Below are 23,052 nucleotides of genomic sequence, written 5' to 3'. Positions count from 1 at the left end.
AAACGTGTTGAGTTGAGACATGTGTAGATGAGGGATCTTGGTCAGCATGGGCAAGTTGCGCACTGGCGCCCGTTTCCATGCTGCATAGCTACCAATCACAAACTTTCATAACCCCATCCATAGAGCCATACGGCATGTAAACAGGCCCATCTGGTCGACACCAAAGTGCCCATCTACGCTTGACCCATTTTCAACATTTGACACGTCTCTCAAACGTGTTCCTTCCAAATTTGTCTCTAATGTTGTTAAAGGGCTTTCTCACGGTGTAACCTGACGCAAGACTTAACAAGAGTTTAACATCGTGGGAACCTCCTGTGATAACAGTACGGCATTCGTGGACCACCGAGGACCTCCGTGGAGCTAACGGCAGGCAGTCGTGTAACTTTGTACGGTCGGGAGAAAATTAAAACATTTTTGAATTTCTCCAAGAGTGACTTGAGCACTTTTTGGTGAGCGTTGCAACATTGTATGAACGCAGATGCCAGTGCGATATCCGTGATGACTCTTGCGGGTACCGTGGGAACTCCTGCGAACGGTAAACCCGGAAGCTTGACAGAGGGGACATAAGGCGAGTAAAAAAGGTGGTCTCAATATCGCCAATGGACCATGTGTCTATCGAGGACGTCCCACCTAATTGTCATTATTTGAGAATCTTTGTCCAAATTGAGGTCTCCGTTGAAACATGGGCTTAACCCAGTGAGACTTCCTCTTAATTCTCTTTTTAATTAATCTCACCTTTCTGCCTTCACGCAAGCGTTTTCGATGCACATGTTGCGCTAATGCATACAGCGCGTCAATGAAAATAACAACTAGCCTGTACTTGAACCAACTTTGTATAGGCATGTCTGCAAATGAGCCAATTCTACGAACGGAGGATATTTATATAGTGTGTGAAAAAAAGTGACATCATTTGTGCCACGTGATTAACTACACTACAGTCCACGATGTTCATTCACGATTAACGGGAAAGATCGGGAGACGGACAAGTCACTCGCACAAATGACAGAATTGCCGAGTACCGTGGGAACTCTTTATCTATCCCCCGTTATATCGTGCGGAGCTCGTGCTGGACCACGACCACTTCAGTCTGGTGACATCTTGCGTCAGGTCGCACCATGAGAACCGGCCATGAGTGTATCTGCCCCAACTAATTAATCCAGCATTTTTTTTCCTTCGCTCCATAGATGCTGCTGCACCCGCTGAGTTTCACCAGCTTTTTTGTGTACCTTAAATAATTAATCTGGCAGCTCAATACACAATAGGTGCAGGAGTAGGCCATTCGGCCCTTCGAGCCAGCACTGCCATTCAATGTGATCATGGCTGGCTCAATCCATGTGTAGCACTCTATGTAGAAACATTTTGCCCCTCGGGGTCCCATTAAATCTTTCCTCTCACATTAAGCCTATGCCCTCTAGCTCTCGATTTTCCTATCCCCAACATAAAACTGCATTAACCCACTGTAGGAGTGCAGCCGAGACAGAAAATGCTGGCGAAAATCTAGGTGAAACAGCACGTGAAAAGAAAAAACTGTCAACTTCTTGGGTCTTGGACTCTTCCACAACAGAAGAAACATTCCAGGAATTAATCATCTGAAAATTCTCCCCTTCATGCCTGCAACATACAACTTACTTTATTCACAGACCTCCCCCCTTGACTCCATCCATGGACCCAAGCACTTTCCAGGTGCAGCAGAGATTCACCTGCACCTCCTCCAACCTCATCTATTGCATCCGCTACTCTAGACATTAGCTGCTCTACATCGGTGAGATCAAGCGTAGGCTTGGCGATCGCTTCGCCCAACTCCTCCGCTCAGTTCGCAATAACCAACCTGATCTCCCGGTGGCTCAGCACCGCATATTTCGCTTGGGTAGTTCACACCCCAGCGGTATGAACATTGACTTCTCCAATTTTAGGTAGTCCCTGTTTTGTCCTTCTTTCCCCTCCTTCCCAGCTCTCCCATAGCACACTGTCTCCGTCTCTTCCTTTCGTCCTCCCCCCCCATATCAGTCTGAAGGGTCTCGACCCAAAACGTCGCCTATTTCCTTCGCTGCATAGATGCGGCCTCACCCGCTGAGTTTCTCCAGCATTTTTGTCTACCTTATTCACAGGCAATCATCATTCCCGCCCACAAACATAAACGTAGCTTCATCAGAGCTACAAATAGGCCAAAAGATGGGGAGCACTAGAACTCACCAGTGCTGGAGTAGCTCAGCAGATCAGGCAGCATCTGTGGAGGATGTGGATAGGTGCCATTTAGGCTCATGATTCACTGCCTCCAAATAAGGAGTGCTGGTGGGGATGGTAATTCAGATTGCTAAAGGATAACAGACCCTTTGCTTGCACTGAGGAACCGGAACAGTGAGCAAGCAAACCTGTAGCTATACATCTACAGATGCGACAGGGAAAGCATTTTATCAGGATGCATCACAGCATGGTTGGGGTGGAAGATTGCAACCTTCACGTGGTCCGCCTTGTTTCAACGAATGCAATCAACCCGGCGTGCACAATCAAATAAGATCAAATTGAACAAGTTGTCCGAAAACTTTAGGCTGTGCACGCCATACACAAGACGAAGAAGAAGAAGACAGTATGGTTTGGGGACAACTCCATCCAAGACTGCAAGAAATTGCAGCGAATTGTGGACGCAGCCCAGACCATCACACAAACCAACCTCCATTCCATTGACTCCATTTATACCTCACGCTGCCTCAGCAAAGACAGCAGATAATCAAGGATAATCCTACTAGTTCCACTGTTCCTGTCCTTGTGTCCCTTCATTATCACCTCTTCCCAAACCAACAATTCCAGTCAATGGCTTCAACATAAGTAACAGCCTCACATTAGCATTATCATTCAAAAACAGCGAGAACTGCAGATGCTTTTAACTTGTGTAAAATAATCAATGGCAACTTGATCAATTGCGCCTTCTTATTTCCTGGGTAACATTTCCAGATTTTATTGCCAGGTTTATTGCTTGGCTGCCTACGCTGTTCATGCATTGCTCATGAACCAATATTGTGGATGCAGCCTGGCAGAATATCCGTCGGCTTCAAAGGATTCACTCCCAGCAAGGAATCTCCCTCGACACAGCAACCCAACTGCATTATCTGAAGAGAAACTGGCCTGCTTCAAATGGCACTAGCTTATATGGGGCAATTAACTAGGCCATTCGGCCCTTCAAATAAAGTGCTGATTATGTGCATATTATGTAAAATAATATGTGTGTTATGATTGTGTTTATAATTTGTTTGGTTGTTTTGTTGTTCCGCGAGCATTGCCACTTTCATTTCACTGCACATCTCGTATGTGTATGTGACAAATAAACTTGACTTGACTTGACTTGAATTACTATTTACCTCATTGGTGATCCCTGGGACTTGATGCTTGATCGGACTTGGCTGGCTTTAGTTGCACTACACGTTATTCTCTTATCACATATCTACACACTCGAAACAGCTTGATTGTAATCATGCTTAAGAAGGAACTGCAGATGCTGGAAAATCAAAGGTAGACAGAAATGCTGGAGAAACTCAGCGGGGTGTGGCAGCATCTATGGAGCGAAGGAAATAGGCGACTTTTCGGGCCGTGTAATCATTGTAATCATGTGGTATCCTCCCACTGATAACACACAAAAGCCTTTCACTGTACCTCTGTACACGTGACAATAAACTAAACTACTCCGCCATTTCATCACGGCTGATCCATGTTTCCCTCTCAACCCCATTCTCCTGCCTTCATCCCATATCCCGACACACGTACTAATCAAGAATCTGTCAATCTCCGCCTTAAAAATATCCATTGGCTTGGGCTCCACAGCCGTCTGTGGCGATGAATTCCACAGATTCATTGCCCTCTGACGAAATAAATTCTTCCTCATCTCCTTTCTAAAGGTATGTTCTTTAATTCCAAGACTATAACCTCTGGTCCTAGACTCTCCCACTAGTGGAAACATCCTCTCCTCTATGTTCTAAGTTTACCAGAAAGAGCTCCCTTAAATTACCCTGGAAAAGAAAAGATCCAAACTACAAAGTTATGTGCTTTGCAAAAGGCTCCCTGGTGAACTGCAAGCTGTGTCACTGCTGGAATTCAGAAACATGTCCAAAGGTCAGGTACCAATTTCTCATGATAGACAAAATGCGGGAGTAACTCAGCGGGACAGGCAGCATCTCTGGGGAGAAGGAATGGGTGATGTTTCGGGCCGAGACCCTTCTTGAGAAACATCACCCATTCCTTTTCTCCAGAGATGCTGCCTCTCCCGCCGAGCTAGTTTTTTGCGTCTATCTTTGTTTTAGACCAGCATCTACAGTTCCTTCGTACATGCTTCATACATGTTCTTTCTTTTCTTCGTACATGTTCTTGCTCCACCACTGGATCCACAGTGGATAAGCTGAACCGAAGGGCCCGGTTTCTTGCTCTGCAATTCTATGACTGTTCCAGTCCTCTCTTCTGCTTTGTATGCTGGAACAAAGACATAGTAAGCAGTTTTGGGCCCCATATCTGAGGAAAGATGCGCTGGCGTTGGAGAGGGTTCCAGAGGAGGCTTAGAAAATTATTGGGTTAACATATATTGAACATTTGACAGCACTAGGCCTATACTTGCTGGAGTTTAGAAGGATGAGGGGGAGGACATTGAAACATAGCGAATAGCAAAAGGCCTGGATATTGAGAATGTGGAGAGGATGTTTCCACGAGTGGTAGAGTTCAGGAGCAGAGGCCATAGCTTCAGAATAAACAGATGTACCTTTAGAATGGAGATGAGGAAGAATTTCTGTCGTGGGTGGCGAATCTGTGGAATTCACTGCCATAGACGGCTGTTAATGCCAAGTCATTGGGCATTTTTAAGGCGCAGACTGACAGATTCTTGATTAGTACAGGTGTCCGGGGTTATGGGGAGAAGGCAAGAGAATGGGTTGAGAAGGAAAGATAGATCAGCCATGATTCAACGGCAAAGTAGACTTGATGATCCAAATGGCTTAATTTGGCTCGCCCTGCCTTACCTCTCTGAGGTGCTTCATCCATACGCTCCTGCCCGGTGCCTCAGGTCACTGATCAGTTGCTCCTGGAGGTACCGAGGTCTAAGCGGAAGCTCAGAGGGGATAGAGCCTTCTCAGACAGCCCCCTCACTGTCCATCTTCAAAACCAATCTTAAAACACATTTATATTCCTTGGCTTTTGACCCTGCTTGAGACTTTGCTCCTGTTTTAGTGCTTTTAATGTTTTTAATTTTATTGTTTTTCCTTTCTCTTCTAGTGTTTTTATTGCCGTGTAATAATTTTTTGTCCATGATTATTCATGTACAGCATTTTGTGGCAACAGGGGTTGTTTTTAAAGTGCTCCATAAATAAAGTTATTATTATTATTATAATTCTGCTCCTAGAACATGAATGTATAGAACTATACAGCATGGATACAGGCCTTTCAGCTCACCTTGCCCATGACCAGAAACCCAGGTTCAATCCTGACAACGGGTGCTGTCTGTAGGGAGTTTGTACGTTCTCCCCGTGACCTGCATGGGTTCTCACTGGGATCTCCAGTTTCCTCCCACACTCCAAAGATGTACAGGTATGTAGATTAATTGGTTTGGCAGAATTGTAAATTGCCTCTAGTGTGTGTAGGATAGTGCTAGTGTGTGGGGATTGCAGGTCGGCGCAAACTTGGTGGGCTGAAGGGCCTGTTTCCACGCTGCATCTCTAAACTACACAAAGATGATGTCACACCTGTTGAGTTACTTCAACACTCCGTGCCTTTTTTGTAAACCAGCCTCAGTAGTTCCTTCTGTCTACGTCTTCCTTGTGTCTTGTATCTTTTGTAAGAAAGGTTAAACCCCAAAAGCCTCCTGGCTTTGGACAATCTGCAGGTGGGAACAGCTTCCCTATCTTGTACAGCTCGATCACAACGTCCCCCAACCTTGGACCAGATAACATACGCCCAGCTTTTGAAGAATCATCTTGCACATTAAATCCCTACTGATGCTGCCTTGTCAAGGCCACAAGCATAATTAAGGACAAGTCTCACCCCTGGGTCATTTCCTCTTCTCTCCTCTCCCATCGGGCAGGAGGTACAGAAGTGTGAAAACGCACACCTCCAGATTCAGGATTGTCCAGATTCGGCTTGCACTCGCTAGAATTTAGAAGATCGAGGGGGGATCTTATAGAAACGTACAAAATTCTTAAGGGGTTGGACAGGCCAGATGCAGGAAGATTGTTCCCGATGTTGGGGAAGTCCAGAACAAGGGGTCACAGTTTAAGGATAAGGGGGAAATCTTTTAGGACCAAGATGAGAAAAACCTTTTTCACACCGAGAGTGGTGAATCTTTGGAATTCTCTGCCACAGAAGGCAGTTGAGGCCAGTTCATTGGATATATTTAAGAGGGAGTTAGATGTGGCCCTTGTGGCAAAAGGGATCAGGGGGTATGGAGAGAAGGCAGGTACAGGATACCGAGTTGGATGATCAGCCATGATCATATTGAATGGCGGTGCAGGCTCGAAGGGCCGAATGGCCTACTCCTGCACCTATGTTCTATGTAGGAGCAGTTTCTTCCCAGCTGTTATCAGGCAACTGAACCATCCTATCACCAACTGGAGAGCAGTCCTGATCTACCATCTACCTCATTGGAGTATCTTTAATCAGACTTAACCTTGCACTAAGCATTCAATGATGAATACAGTGGGGCTTTCATCGTCACGTGTGAATGCACAGTGAAATTATTTCACATACAGTCCAGTGCAGTAGTCCCCTACCTAAACACATCCTTGACTGGCAAGTGTATAGAACTGAGCCTTCATGCAAGAGGCACCATTTTCAAAGTCTCCACTCTCGTTCTTCTGAGCAGTGCCCGATCCAGGCAAGCCCCAGCTGCTGCGGGCCACCATCTATTGTCTCCCTCGGACGTGACGTGTGTCCCCCTCCCGCCCACCTTTGTGCTCCGGGGTCCCTCCCAGACGATTTTGAGGGTGCGGTAAGCCACACCGCCGGTCCCCTCTGCTACCGGACTCGTCCTGCGCTTCCATCACTGTCACCAGCTCCATCCTCTATTTCCCTATTTATTCCCTTTATCCTGTACATTGGACAGCTTGATTGTAATCCACATAGGCTTCCTGCTGACTGGATGGAACGCAACACAAAAGCTTTTCACTGAACCTCGGTGTATGTCACAATAAACTAAACTACCCTTGTCTCCATTTCACCTATAGCCTTTGCCACTATTTTCACCCCTCACCTGCCAACGGGAGCAAGGGATATGGGGAAAAAAGCAGGAACGGGGTACTGATTTTGGATGATCAGCCATGATCATATTGAATGGCTGTGCTGGCTCGAAGGGTTGAATGGCTTACTCCTGCACCTATTTTCTATGCCTCACCCCAACCTCTCTTTTCCAGCTTTTTTTGCTCTACTCCATCATTCTTAAGGGCCCCGACTGGAAATTTAGTCTCCCATTTCCCTCCCCAGATGCTGCCTGACCCGTCGAGTTTCACCAGCTCTGTTTTTTCTCCCTCAAGTAATTTCCACCACTTTTCGAACCAATGCCCAAGATATTCACGTCCCTCCGAAAATATGATGATCTGAATTGAACACCATTCCAACTGTGGCCTGAACAATGTTTTGTACAGGTGGGTACACAACCTTCTTAGTCAGACCACTGACGCTCACTACATTTAGCACAATCCAGTCAGGGGGAAAAATACATTCCGTACTGTTCTACAGTTGTCTACCTCAGAGTTTACTCCTTGCTCAGGATGCTACTGACCATTTAATTCCATGGACCTCTATTTCACTTGACAAGTTCACAAGTTATAGGAGTAGAATTAATCCATTTGGCCCATCGAGTCCACTCCGCCATTCAATCGTGGCAGATCTCTGCCCACCGAATCCCATTTTACTGCCTTTTTCCCGTAATCCTTGACACCCGTTCTAATCAAGAACTTGTCTATCTCTGCCTTAAATTATCCGCTGACTTGGCATCCACGACCCTCTGTGGCAATGAGTTCCACAGATTAACTACCCTCTGACTAAAGAAATTCCTCCTCACCTCCTTTCTAAAAGAGCACCCTTTAATTCTGAGGGTGCTTTTCCACCAGTGGAAACATCCACATCTATTCTACCCAAGGCTTTCGTTATGCTGTAAGCTTCAATGAGGTCCCCCCTCAACCTTCTAAACTCCAGCGAGTACAGGCCCATTGCTGTCAAACGCTGATCATATGCTAACCCACACATCACCTGGAATCATTAATCAGCTATTAAATTCCTGCTGATAACCCATATAAACAACATCCACTGCATTCCTTTTCACCCTCTCAATTACTTCATTTCTTTTTAAATTGAGTTAGTCAAACACAAATAGTCTTCAGCAAAGACAGACAAAATGCTGGAGTAACTCAGCAGGACAGGCAGCATCTCTGGAGAGAAGGATTGGGTGACGTTTTGGGTTGAGACCCTTCTTTAGACAGAGTCGGGGGGGACGGGGGAAGGGAGACGAGAGATGTATAACAAGCGAAGGAAAGATAGGCAATAAAAGTAACGATGATAAAGGAAACAGGCCATAATTAGCTGTTTGCTGGGTGAGAATGAGAAGCGGAAACGATTTTCCACTAGAGAATGTATCCACCAGTAGGAGAGTCTCTAGAACTAGAGGTCATAACCTCAGAATTAGAGGCCGTTCTTTTAGCAAGGAGATGAATAGGAATGTGCTGGCTCTGGAGAGGGTCCACAAGAGGTTTACCTGAACGATCCCAGGAATGGGTGGGTTAACATATGATGAGCGTTTGATGGCACTGTATTCGCTGGAGTTTAGAAGAATGAGGGACCTCATTCAAACATACATATTAGTGAAAGGCTTGGGTAGAGGGGATGCTTCTGCCAGTGGGAGAGTCTGACCAGAGGCTTAGCCTCAGAATTAAAGAACGTTCATTTAGAAATGATATGAGGAAGAATTACTTTAGTCAGAGATTCTGTGAAATTCTTTGCTACAGAAGGCTGTGGAAACCAAGTCAGTGGATATTGTTAAGGCAGAGATAGATAGATTCTTGATTAGTACAGGTGTCAGGGGTTACGGGGAGAAGGCGGGAGAATGGGGTTGGGAGGGAGAGATAGATCAGCCATGATTGAATGGCAGACTTGATGGGCCAAATGGCCTAATTCTGCTCCTGTCACTTATGACTTGGATGGGGGGAGGAATGGAAAAAGGTGGTATACAGCTGTTACTTGAAGTTAAGCCATGCTGATTCTTTTTTACCAATTTAAGCTTCCCCCAAATGATGTGGAACATATTTAGCCCCATCACTGTCACTAAAGCTGAAGCATATCATTTTTAATTGAAGATAGGCACAAAATGCTGGAGTAACTCAGCAGGACATTTGAACTTGATCTCTGGTTGTTTTTCTGATGTACAGCCAAGCAACATTAAAATTCCAACATGGAGGCATAACAAAAAATTAAATACTTGTAACCATTGCCTGAAGTCCTCCAATGTCCAAACGTAAAAGCTACATTTACAATTAACCGTATAGACTACTTGGCAACAAATTTCTACTGAAAACATCCCAGGCCAATGTGACCATCGAACAATTCTTTTGTAATGTTCGGTCCCTACTCTTGCAGCAACTTTCTTCCAAAAGCCATGTGCAAGATTTTGCAACTCAACAGCCTTGTGAAAGCCTTGCTTAAACCCCAGCAACAAGATATGGCTGCCTATAAAATACTTGTGTGAGGCAGAATAAACTAATTTCACAAACATTACAAACGGATGGCTCCAGCAGTCTTCATAAGATCATCAGTCAAGCGTGATTTCAATAATGGCTGATCTATCTTTCCCTCTTAAACCCATTCTCCTGCCATCTCCCCACAACCATTGACACCCATACCAATCAAGAATCTATCCATAAAAATATCCATTGACCTGGCCTCCACAGCCTTCTGTGGCAATGGATTCCACAGATTCACCACCCTCTGATTAAAGAAATTCCTCCTTTCCTTCCTAAATGAATGTCCTTTTATTGAGGCCGTGGCCTCTGGTCCAAGACTCTCCCACGAGTGGAAACATCCTCCACATCCACTCTCTATTCTTTAAGTTTCAGTGAGGTCCCCCTCATTCTTCTAAACTCCAGCGGATAGAGGCACAGTGCTGTCAAATGACAATAGACAATAGGTCCAGGGTAGGCCTTTCGGCCCTTCGAGCCTGCACCGGCACTTATTGTGATCATGGCTGAACCACAATCAGTACCCCGTTCCTGCCTTCTCTCCGTATCCCTTGACTCCACTGTCTTAAGAGATCTATCCAACTCTCTCTTGAAAACATCCAGAGAATTGGCCTCCACAGCGTTCTGAGCCAGAGAATTCCACAGTTTCACAACTGGGTGAAAAAGTTTTTCCTCATCGCCATTCTAAATGGCCTACCCCTCATTCTTAAACTGTGGCCCCTGGTTCTCGACTCCACCAACATCGGGAACATGTTTGTTCAAGAAGGAACTGCAGATGCTGGAAAATCGAAGGTACACAAAAATGTTGGAGAAACTCAGCGGGTGCAGCAGCATCTATGGAGCGAAGGAAATAGGTTACGTTTCGGTCCGAAACCCTTCTTCAGACTGATCTGTCAGTCTGAAGAAGGGTTTCGGCCCGAAAAGTTACCTATTTCCTTCGCTCCATAGATGCTGCTGCACCCGCTGAGTTTCTCCAGCATTTTTGTGTACCTTCGGGAACATGTTTCCTGCCTCTGGCATGCCCAATCCCTTAATAATCTTATGTTTCAATAAGATCCCCTCTCATCCTTCTAAATTCCAGTGTATACAAGCCCAGTCGCTCCATTCTTTCAACACATGACAGTCCCGCCATCCCGGGAATTAACCTCGTGAACCCACGCTGTACTCCCTCAATAGCAAGAATGTCCTTCCACAACTTTGGAAACCAAAAATGCACACAATATTCCAGGTGTGGTCTCACTAGGGCCCTGTACAACTGCAGAAGGACCTCTTTGCTCCTATACTCCACTCCTCGTTATGAAGGATAACATGCCATTAGCTGTCCGCACTGCCTGCTGTACCTGCATGTTTACTTTCATAGACTGATGTATAAGGACACCCAGACCTCGTTGTACTTCCCCTTTTCCTAACATGACACCAATCAGATAATAATCTGCCTTCCCAGCACCGAGCCTTGCAGCACCCCACTAGTCACTGCCTGCCATTCTGAAAAGGACCTGTTTATCCCCACTTCCTGTCTGCCAACCAATTTTCTATCCATGTCAGTACCCTACCCCCAATAACATGTCCCACATGTCCCACAATAATTTTGTCCACTTAATAACCCATGTGTGACCTTATCAAAGGCTTTCTGAAAGTCCAGGTACACTACATCCACTGGCTCTCCCTTGTCCATTTTCCAAGTTACATCCTCAAAAAATTCCAGAAGATTAGTCAAGCATGATTTCCCCTTCGTAAATCCATGCTGACTCGGACCAAACCTGTTACTGCTATCCAAATCTGCCGCTAGTTCATCTTTTATAATTTATTCCAGTATCTTCACTGATTCCAGCATCTTCACCACCACCGATGTCAGGCTAACTGGTCTATAATTCCGTTTTCTCTCCCTCCACTGTTAAAACGTGGGATAACATTAGCTACCTTCCAATCCACAGGAACTGATCATCATATGTTACCCCACTGTGATGGGCCGAAAGGTCTAATTCTCATCCTATCACTTATGAACTCACTTATGAATCAAGTCTAGTCTGCCATTCAATCATGGCTGATTTATCTTTCCCTCTCAACCCAATTCTCCAGCGTTCTTCCCATAATCATCAACACCCTTACTAGTCTTTTGAGGAGTAGACAGGTCATGCCAAGGGCTCCCTGCATCATTGGAAATGATTAGTTTGCCTGCCATTTTAGAAGATTTAATGTCCTTCAACACCATGCAAAGATGAACAAGTCAGTAACCTGCCTTGAAAACCGTATCAAAACCCGACCTAACAGCTCTGTGGAATTTCAGCAAAACAAAGGCTTCCCAACTTTAAACAAAATACAACAGAACTGCATTCAGACATTAAACCATTCCACTATGCACCAAGTGTTAAAGTCAGCAAAGCAAACATTGCATATTTTATTAAAGGGTTTTATAATCATAATGAAAGCAAAAGAGCAACTGAAGTCTCCAGAAATGGGCATCTAGACTTGGAAGATCAGGCCACAGCAAATAAAATATTAAATATTTTGCTACGGCTTTTGAGAACTGACAGTTTCGGCAAAAATTGGAAAAATAACCGAAGGATAGAGACTACATAGGCTGATTCATCTCTTGAGAAGGCTCAGGGAAAAAGGACTTTTAAAAAAGTATGAAAGATTTTACAATAGAAAATGAAAAAAAACTGTTTTATCGACAGGAAAAGCATAACTAATAAGACAGACAGAATGTGGAACTTCAGAGAACAGTTAACACCAACGGAATTGATGTATTAAGTTCATACGTCATAAGGGAAGAATTAGGCCATTCGGCCCATCAAGTCCACGCCGCCCTTCAATCATGGCTGATCTATCTCTCCCTCTCAACCCCATTCTCCCGCCTTCTCCCCATCATCCCTGACACCTGCAATACCCAATGACTTGGCCTTTACTGCCATCTGTGACAATGAATTCCACTGGTTCACCACCCTCTCTAAACAAATGCCTTCTCATTTACTTTCTAAAGGTATACGTCCTTTTATTGAGGCCATGTCCTCCTCTGGTTCTGGACTCTCCCACTAGTGGAAACATCCTCTCCACATCCACTCTGGAGGCCTTTCACTATTCAATAAGCTTCAATGAGGGTCCCTCCTCATCCTTCTAAAGGAAAGGTTCTTGGTGAATACAGATGCAAAGTACTCATTTTGAACCTTGCCTACATCCTCTTGGACTCCACGGGCAAATTCCCTCATTTTTGGACAGCAAAAGCGAGGGATTTTCTTTCATCTGATCTGCCAATTACATTTTGTGGCCTCTTTTGGCCCTTCCAATTGCCTGCTCAGGTTCTTTCCTGCTTGCCTTCTATTCCTCAAAGGCCCAGATTTCATCTTCCTGAACCTTGTATGTGCTTCTTTTCTCTTTTTGACCAATTTTACAACCTCACCACAACCCAAGACCCAACAGCATGAACATTGAATTGTCCAATTTCAAGTAACACAACCCATTTTCTTTCCCCATCCTTCAACCCCAGAGCGCACGCATTTCTCTCACAATGCTGAGGCTCTATAAGGCGCTGGTAAGGCCGTACTTGGATTATAGAGAGCAAATCTGGGCACCATATCTGAGAAATGATGTCCTGGCTCTGGAGAGGACCCAGAGGAAGTTTACAAGAATGATCCAAGGAACGAGTGGGTTAACCTATAATGAGCGTTTGTCGACACTGGGCCTGTACTCACTGGAGTGTAGAAGAATGAGGTGGACCTCATTGAAACATGCAGACTAGTGAAAGGCTTGGCTAGAGTGGATGTGGAGAAGATGTTTCCACTCGTGGGAGAGTCTAAGACTAGAGGTCACAGCCTTAGAATTAAAGGGCGTTCTTTTAGGAAGGAGATGAGAAGCAATTTCTTTAGTCAGAGGGTGGTGAATCTGTGGATTTGTTTGCCACAGAAGGCTGTGGAGGCCAAGGAAATGAATATATTTGCGGCAGAGATAGATCGATTCCTGATTAGTAGGGGTGTCAGAGGTTATGGGGAGACGGCAGGAGAATGGGGTTAGGAGGGAGAGACAGATCAGCCATGATTGAATGGCGTAGACTTGATGGGCCGAATGGCCTAATTCTGCTCCAATCACTTATGACCTTATGAACTCACAGCCCTGCTCCTTTCCCCTCCATATGCTCATCTCCCATCCGAGCGCCCCCTTTCCCTTTTGTCACCCCCAACACAGTTAACGGCATACCCCTAAATAAAATTGACGTACAGAAGGCTCTTGGGGTCTAACCCCCCCCCCCCGAAAGTGGCAACACAAGTAGAAAAGACCGATAAGGAGGAGTTACGGTAATCGTGCTGTCATCAGTCAGGGCACTTGTAATAAGCAGCATGAAGTTATGCTGCAGCTTTATAGGACTTTGCTTGGGCCACATTTGGAGCATTATTTGCAGTTCGGGTTGCCTCATTACAGGAAGGATGTGGAGGCTTCGCAGAGGCTGCAGAAGTGGTTTATCAGAATGCCGCCTGATTAGAGAGTATTATCTCGATGGAGAGATTGGACAAACTTGGATTTTTTTTTCTCTGGAATACCGGAGGTTCATGGGAGACTTCAATCAGAAGTATATAGAATTCTGAGAGGCAGAGACTGCGTAGACAGTCAGTACCCTTTTCCCCCAGGGTGGAAATGTCAAAGACAAGTGGGTATACCTTCATGGTCAGAAGTGGAGTGATATGCAGGACACAGCAAGTGGTGGGTACCTGGATCGCACGGTCAGGAGTGGTGGTGGTGGAAGCAGATAAGGGGCTTCGGAGAGAGACGTTTGTCCAAGGAATGGGGAGGTGTGGATCACGTGCAGGCGGAAGAGATTAGTTCAACAAGGTTTTGTGGGCTGAAGATCCTGCTCTTGTGCAGTTTTGACATATTCAAATTCAGAACAGAAAGGAGTACGAGTCACAGCAATATACGCAGACAAGGAAAGATGAGGAGAGGGGTCTGGAGTGGAGCATTAATGCTGACATTAACTGTTTGGGCCAAGCAGCAAAATTCTGTTTCTGGTCCTAGACTCTCCCAATACTGGAAACATCATCTCCACATCCACTCCATCCTGGCCTGATTGAGATGACAACTGAACATTTGCAAGCCAAAATATGTAGGAGGGAACTGCAGATGCCAGTTTTAAAACCAAAGAAAGACACACAAAGCTGGAGCTCAGCAGGGTCAGACAGCATCTCTGGAGAAAAGGAATAGGTGACGTTTAGAACGGAGACGAGGAAACTTTTTTTATCACAGAGAGTGGCGAGTCTGTGGAATTCTCTGCCTCAGAGGGCAGTGGAGGCGGGTTCTCTGGATGCTTTCAAGAGAGAGCTAGATAGGGCTTAAAAATAGCTGAGTCAGGGGATATGGGTAGAAGGCAGGAACGGGGTACTGATTGGTGATGATCAGCCATGATCACATTGCTGGCTCAAAGGGCCAAGTGGTCTACTCCTGCACTATTGTCTATTGTCTATTGTATCTTGATCTTGATCTTGATTTTAGGGAGACAATAGATTTGTTGCCTTACAGCGTCAGAGTCCCGAGTTCGATCCTGACTATGATTGCTGTCTGTGTGAGTTTGTACTTTCTCCCTAGAGTACTGGTGGAGACCCTTCTTCAGACAGAGTCAGGGGAATGAGAAACGAGAGATATCGACGGTGATATAGAGAGGTGTGCCGTCTGTCCCACTGAGTTACTCCAGCTTTTTGTGTCTTTCAATTTGCAAGCTACAAAGTGCTACCATGCCACCTTAGATGTGTTAAACAGCTTCCTCTTTTTTTTTTAAATATCAAAAAAATGCAGAGCTATGCAGTTCCAATTGGGCAATCAGGAGCATGACTACCATAAGCCAAATTCAGTCAGTACGTTCATTTCTGAAACTAGTATGCTGATAATCATATTGGTGACATTCCCACATAACTTTACCAGATCGTAAGCAACTTACAAAAACGGCAGCTCTGAAAGAATTAAACTATGTATTCAATTCTCACATCTTAGCATCAAATTTTGTCAAATGCTACCAACCATACCTACCACTAGATATGGTAAATTGTTCTTCACCTGAAGCAACTTACATTTGCAGCATAGAGGTATCTTGCAAATGGAAGTTTAAAATCAGGCGTACATAAACTAAAGAAGCAATTCCACAGGTTCGTGGATAGGAAAGGTTTAGAGGGATATTGTCCAAGCACATTCATGTGGACTAGTGTAGATAGAACATGTGGGTCGATGTGGGCAAGTTGGGCCAAAGGGCCTGGTTCCACACTGCATGGCTCTATGAACATCATTGTCTGCACTGGTCAAAACCCAGCTTTTTTTTAAAAGTTAAGAACTTTAGCTTGAGTCAAAGTGGCTGCATGAGAAAACATTCAAATTTAAGTTACTTAGAGCGAAGAACAATTTGACATCTCTAGTAGCAGGGAAGAAAGAAATCCCAAACCCAATGGTTCGCACTTCTCCACCATTCATTGAGAGTACGACTGGTCAACCTTCTCAGCCCACTTCCCAACACTATCCCCAGATCCCCGATTCCTTTGGCTCCAAACTATTGATCGGTGTTCTGAATGAAAACGATGAGCAGGGATAATTTGAACACCAGGCCAAAAAATTCCAAAGTTTCAGCAGCCTCCGAGTGACAATTTCTTTCCTCAATTAGTTCAACAAGGCCAACCCTTTATTTGGGGATCTGCATCCTGGGGGCATGAACATCGAATTCTCCCAATTTTGTTAGTCCTTGCTATCTCCTCCCCTTCCTCAGTCCCCCTGCTGTCTCCTCCCATCCCCCAGCCTTCCTGCTGTCTCCTCCCATCCCCCAGCCTTCGGGCTCCTCTTTTTTCCTTTTTGTCCCCGCCCCCGATCAGTCTGAAGAAGGGTTTTGGCCCGAAACGTTGCCTATTTCCTCCGTCCATAGATGCTGCTGCACCCGCTGAGTTTCTCCAGCTTTATTGTGTACCTTTATTTGGGGAAGTCTTCTGGTCCTTGACTTTCAGCCAAGGGAAACATCGTCGTCTGCCAGTTCACAAGATAGAAGACAAATTTGGCCATTTGACCCATCAAGTCCACTCCGCCATTCAATCATGGCTGATCTCTGCCTCCGATTCCCATTTTCCAGCCTTCTCCCCATAACCCTAGACACCTGTTCTAATCAAGAATGTGTCTATCTCTGCCTTAAAAATATCTACTGACTTGGCCTCCACAGCCCTCTAAGGCAATGAGTTCCGCAGATTAACTACCCTCTGACTAAAGAAGTTCCTCCTCACCTCCTTTCCAAAAGAGCACCCTTTAATTCTGAGGCTAAGACCTCTGGTCCCAGACTCTCCCACCAGTGGAAACATCCTTTCCACATCCACTCCATCTATGCCTTTCATTAATTATTCTGTAAGTTTCAATGAGGTCCTTCCCCCCCCCCCCCCCCCCCCCCAACCTTCTAAACTCCAGTGAGTAGAGTCCCAGTGCTGTCAAACACTCATCATATGCTAACCCACTCATTCCTGGAATAATTCTTGTAAATCTTCCCTGGACTCTCTCCAGAGCCAGCACATCCTTCCTCAGATATAGGGCCCAAATTTGCTCAGTCTTTTCAACTATTTTAAAGTGTCAACAAAATCACCTCTCATGCCTCAGATTTCTACAGGAGAGAGTCAACTCAACACCTTCTTTGAACTAGCCTACTGAACCTTCACTGCTCTCCCCTATATTCATAAATGATAGGAACAGAATTAGGCCATTCGACCCATCAAGTCTTACACCATTCAATCATGGCTGATGTATCCTAACCCCATTCTCCTGCCTTCTCCCCTGACAACCGTACTAATCAAGAAGTTATGGCATGTACATTTTTTAGGGAAAGAGATCAAAGCTGGATTCGATCATCAAGGGATTGTCTCAGACATGCAAAATAAAAGTGGTCACTTGTGATTAGGTTTGCAAAATTAATGCTTAAAATTTGAAACCAGAATAAACAGAAGACATTTTGAAATGTCTGCTGGCTAAAGTACCATGACGTGTTCCTTGCAGCTTTAAAACAGCGAAGAAGATAGTTATACATAATTTAAACAGTTGCTTGAAGTTAACTAAACTGGATCACATTCTATTAACATTTCAAATTGCTGCAAACTTCATCTAAAACTGAAACAACCCAACAAAAAGACAACTGTTTGCCCAGTCATAGTTAGGAAGGTTTCCCCTCAATATAGAGTGGACTGATGGCACCTTGCAAAGGAAGTCCTTCACTTAAGAAATGCAATAATCACATACCACCAAGTTTGACTGGAATATTTAAAATCAAGCGCACATAAACCATTTCTAATCAATTAAAATGCATTTATGTTGCAGTAAACAAATTATTTCATGGGAATTCGTGCCTTTTGAAATGCAATTGCCTGAAGAAACTAAACCAATAAACTAAACTATGAAACATCTGCTTGTTGAAAGCGAGGTGAGGGGCGAAGCAAAATGAAGGTATTACACTAAATCAACACAATTTTAATGAATATCACTGCAAATTTGGACAAGACCGTCTATGCACATGAGCGGTTTTCTTTTTCTTCATGCATTTACGCCACGTTTTGCCCGACTCTGTGAACTTCTGAACAATTTAAAGTGGAAGAGAACAGGAGAAAATAAAATATGATCTTGGGGAAGGGTGTGGGGTGGAGAGGCCGACCCGTGTGTTAAGCCGAGGAGATTTAATTCGGGGCCTGCACTTGCTGTGGTGGTTCGGGAGCCCTTTTGCAAGACTCTTACTAGGCCCTTGTGGAGACACGCGGCGGCACCGAGCAGCCCCGGCTCCCGGTCAATCCCTCACCCGCCCTGCCTGCCTCGCCTGCCCGGCTCCGTCCTCACCCTCCACCCCTCTCCCTAGCACCCCGGGGTGGGGGCTGATGGGGGGGGAGAGGGCGCCGACATCAAGGGGCCTGTTGGGTGGTGAGTGTGATGAACCCCCGGGGGGAGGGGGAGGTAAATGTCTGTCCCGGCTGTGGGAACCGGGGGCCCGGGGAGGAAGGGGGTGAAGCATGGCCGGGGCAAAAATGGATGTGAGGGAGATGCCAGGTCCGTGGATGAACCATAGACCGGGGAGGGGGAGGAGAGGGAACAGGAGGGGAAAGTGTAGCCGGGTTGAATGAACCATAGACCGGGGAGGGGAGGGCGAGTAAATGTCTGGCCCGGTGTAACCCGGGGGGGCCCGGGAGGAAGGGGGGGGGTGAAGCATGGCCCAAGAAGGGGGGGGGGGTAGATGCCAGGTCCGTGGATGAACCATAGACCGGGGAGAGGAATGAGAGGGAACAGGAGGGGGAAGTGTAGCCGGGTTGAATGAACCATAGACCGGGGAGGGGAGGGTGAGGTAAATGTCTGGCCCGGCTGCAGTAACCGAGGGCCCCAGGCAGGGAGGTTGAATGGACCGAGGCCCATGGGGTGGGGGATTGAGGTAAAAGCCTGGCCCGGCTGAGGGAAGCGAAAGCCCGGGGTGAGAGGTGGGAGGGAGGTGGGCCCCGGGCCACAGGGGCAATGATCTGTCTGTCACACATCATCCTCCCCCCAACCCCCTTCCCCAGCCTCCAGGCCCAGCGACCCACACACACACACACATGCCCCGACTTACCGGAGTCCTTACCGGCGACAAGCCCGCCATGCGGGGACTGGAGCAGCCCCCGTCCGCCGCTGCCGCTGCCGCTGCTTGAGTCAAGAGCCGGACCCCGGGGCTGCCATTCGCGGCCAACACGCCGTGGGCCGCCGGTCTCTCCAGCGCTGCTCCGGCCGGACTGTGCTGCTGGCTTCCTTTCCGCATCTCTCTCTCTCTCTCTCTCTCTCTCTCTCTCACTCACACACACACACAACCAACCCCTGTCGCCGCAAGCCGGCGGAATTTAATCTATTCGGTCCTCCTCTTCCCCCTTCACCGGGGAAATAAAATAAAGATAGACAGAACGAGTTCAACCAGCCCCCTCTCCTGCCTCCTCCTCCTACAACGGGGGAATAAAATAAAGACAGAACAAAAAAAAAGCTCCCCCTCTCGCTCCTCGCTCCTCCCTCCCTTTCTCTCTCTTTCTCCCTACCTCCCCCCTCTCTACCTCCCTCCCCTTCTCACCCGCACCCCTCTCTCCCGCACTCCTTTCTCTCGCCCCCACCCCCGTCTCTCTCTCCTCTCCCCGTCTCATCTTCTCTCTCTCTCTCACCACCATCTCTCTTCCACGCTCTCTCTCTCTCTCTCTCCACCAGAAAAATAAAATAAAGGGAATAAAGTTGGCGATAGGCAGAGTACTGCCCTGCCGACTACAAATTCATGAGAACAAAATAACCAGCCGCCACCTTCCACAGGGAAAATAAAGAACAAAATAATGGCCATCCCCTAGTGCTAAGTGGGTGCATACCGCCCCTTTCCCCTGATGCTATGTGGGTGCATACCCCCCTTCCCACTGGTGCTGTGTGGGTACAGATTTCACCCCTTCCCCCGGGGGCAGACACCCCTTCCCATTTGTCACAAGCGAGTGCAAACACCCCCTTTCCCCCTGGTGCCAAGTGGGGACAGACCCCCACCCCTTTGTGCAAAGTAAGTGCAACGTGGGAGCAGCATCCCTCTACTTCCCCTGTAACGCCAAGTGCAGGCAGGTTCCCCCCGGGGTGACTGTGGGCTCGGTCACGGCAGACGATTGAAGGCGGGGTAGGGCATACAGACGCGAACGATTTAAAAGTCCCGAAAGCAGCCCCGAAGTCGTGAAAATGGCTCCAGGAAGCTGACGATGAATGAGTAAATGTATGAAGGGAGCCACTTTTCGCGCGTAAAAGCCTCCCGCGAAACTCTCATTTCCCGCCGCTTTTTCGAACCTGATTTGCATGCCCCGCCCCGCTCCTCGCCGTCACCAGCTCACCGGCCTTCCCATTGGTCGACGTTGAGGAGGTGGGGCGATACAGACCCCTCCCCCTCCAGTACATCATCCGCTTGCCGCCCTCCCATTGGTCGCCGGGGAGGGGACGGGGCGCCGGAGACGGGCGGGGAATCCCTCCGGCTTGCGTGGCTTCCCCCGTTGCCATGGCTCCGCGCACACGTCAGGCCGCGCCACGCCACGCTCTGACGTCCACAGGAGATTCCCCTTGATCTTCCTCCGCCTCCACTGCCGTGAGACAAGAGTGTTTTGTTTGTGTCATATGTCCCAAACAGAATAATGAAATTCTTACTTGCAGCAGCGCAACAGAATATGTAAACATCGTATTCTGCGAACAATATAATAAGCGATAAACAAATTCAGTTATCACTGAACATTCACACACCTCTCCCCCCTCTCCTCTCCCTCCCTCTCCCTCCCTCTCCTCCCCCCCCTCTCCTCTCCCTCCCTCTCCTCCCCCCCCCTCTCCTCTCCTACCCCGCATTCTCCTCTCCCCCCCCCCTCTCCTCTCCTCCCCCCCCCTCTCCCCCCCCCCCCCCTCTCCTCTCCCCCCCCCCTCTCCATACACACACACACATATATATTACACACGTGTATATATATATATATTCCCCTACTCTCGGCAAGAGTGTGTGTGTGTATACATGTGTGTGTCTATTTCTATATATGTACACATATACATATATATATATATATATAGAAACATAGAAATTAGGTGCAGGAGTAGGCCATTCGGCCCTTCGAGCCTGCACCGCCATTCAATATGATCATGGCTGATCATCCAACTCAGTATCCCGTCTATCTGCCTTCTCTCCATATACCCCCTGATCCCCTTAGCCACAAGGGCCACATCTAACTCCCTCTTAAATATAGCCAATGAACTGGCCTCAACTACCCTCTGTGGCAGTGAGTTCCAGAGATTCACCACTCTCTGTGTGAAAAAAGTTCTTCTCATCTCGGTTTTAAAGGAATTCCCCCTTATCCTTAAGCTGTGACCCCTTGTCCTGGACTTCCCTAACATCGGGAACAAACTGTACGTAATACTCCAGGTGTGGTCTCACCAAGACCCTGTACAACTGCAGTAGAACCTCCCTGCTCCTATACTCAAATCATTTGCAATGAAAGCTAACATACCATTCGCTTTCTTTACTGCCTGCTGCACCTGCATGCCTACCTTCAATGACTGGTGTACCATGACACCCAGGTCGCGCTGCATCTCCCCCTTTCCCAATCGGCCACCATTTAGATAATAGTCTGCTTTCCCGTTTTTGCCACCAAAACGCCGATTCATCAGTGACAATGATGAATCGGCGTACAGGATGGAGGTGGAGCTGCTCACAGGTTGGTGCAAATCCCACAACCTCATTCTTAACGTGGGAAAAACTAAGGAGATGGTGGTTGACTTCAGGAGGGCGGGGAAACATCACCATGCACCTCTGCACATCGACGGAGCTGATGTGGAAAGGGTCAGCAGCATGAAGTTCTTAGGACTACACCTGTCTGATGACCTGACGTCCACGGCCAACACCACAGCTCTGGTCAAGAGAGCCCAGCAGCGACTTCACCCCCCCCTCCGAAGACTACGGAAAGCAGGCCTCCCCACCACACATCTACGGACTTTTTTACAGGGGGGACTGTCGAGAGCACACTGACATACGGCATCACTTCCTGGTTCGGGAGCTGCAAGGCGTACGAACGGCACCAACTGGACATGATAGTGAAGACCGCAAGCAGGATTATTGGTGCTCCACTCCCCTTCCTGCTGGACATATACAAGAAGAGATGCATCAACAGAGCCATCTCCATCATCAAAGACCCTTACCACCCATCGCATGACTTTTTCACCATCCTCCCATCTGGGAAGAGGTACAGGAGCATCAGCTGCAAAACCAGCAGGATGCTCCTCAGGCTATAAGACTGTTAAATGAACTTTCCCCCCTGCCAAGTATCGCGCACAAACCCCCCACACTGCAGCAGAGCCACTGTTGTGCCGCTGCCGGTCGGAACGGCTGTTGAATGTTATTGAATGTTAGTAGAGGGTTAAATTGTTCATGACATGTATTTTAATTTTAATTGCTATTTATTTTGTAACGAAAACTGAATGGACACTGGTTGAGAAACGTTTTTTTGTTTCCTCTGAGTATGCGAATACTCAGGAAATGACAATAAAGATTTACAATTTACAATTTACAATTTACAAAATGGATAACCTCACATTCATCCACATTATACTGCATCTGCCAAACATTTGCCCACTCACAAAGCCTATCCAAGTCACCTTGCAGTCTCCTAGCATCCTCCTCACAGCTAACACTGCCCCCCAGCTTAGTGTCATCCGCAAACTTGGAAATATTGCCTTCAATTCCCTCAACCAGATCATTAATATATATTGTAAATAGCTGGGGTCCCAGCACTGAGCCTTGCGGTACCCCACTAGTCACTGCCTGCCATTGTGAAAAGGACCCGTTTACTCCTACTCTTTGCTTCCTGTTTGC

At 47.0% G+C, this 23,052-nt stretch overlaps 1 protein-coding gene across 2 annotated transcripts in view; it reads right to left on the bottom strand.

Moving 5' to 3' along the window:
* LOC129708798 (transcription factor E2F3-like) overlaps positions 1-19,658 on the bottom strand; it is a 48,277-nt gene extending 28,619 nt beyond the window's left edge. Inside the window, exon 1 of one of the 2 annotated variants that reach the window (XM_055654793.1) lies at positions 19,288-19,658. In XM_055654793.1, the coding sequence (XP_055510768.1) occupies positions 19,288-19,461 (174 nt within the window). In that variant the 5' untranslated portion in view covers positions 19,462-19,658. Of the gene's footprint in view, positions 1-19,275 lie in introns of both variants that reach the window. The other variant, XM_055654784.1, reaches the window with a different exon arrangement.
* Positions 19,659-23,052: the final 3,394 nt, after the last annotated feature.

The sequence above is a fragment of the Leucoraja erinacea genome, chromosome 2 (genome assembly GCF_028641065.1).
Source record: "Leucoraja erinacea ecotype New England chromosome 2, Leri_hhj_1, whole genome shotgun sequence".
In the NCBI taxonomy this organism is placed as follows: domain Eukaryota; kingdom Metazoa; phylum Chordata; class Chondrichthyes; order Rajiformes; family Rajidae; genus Leucoraja; species Leucoraja erinaceus.
Note: the sequence above shows the minus strand (reverse complement) of the source record. Positions and strands in the feature narration are given on the sequence as shown.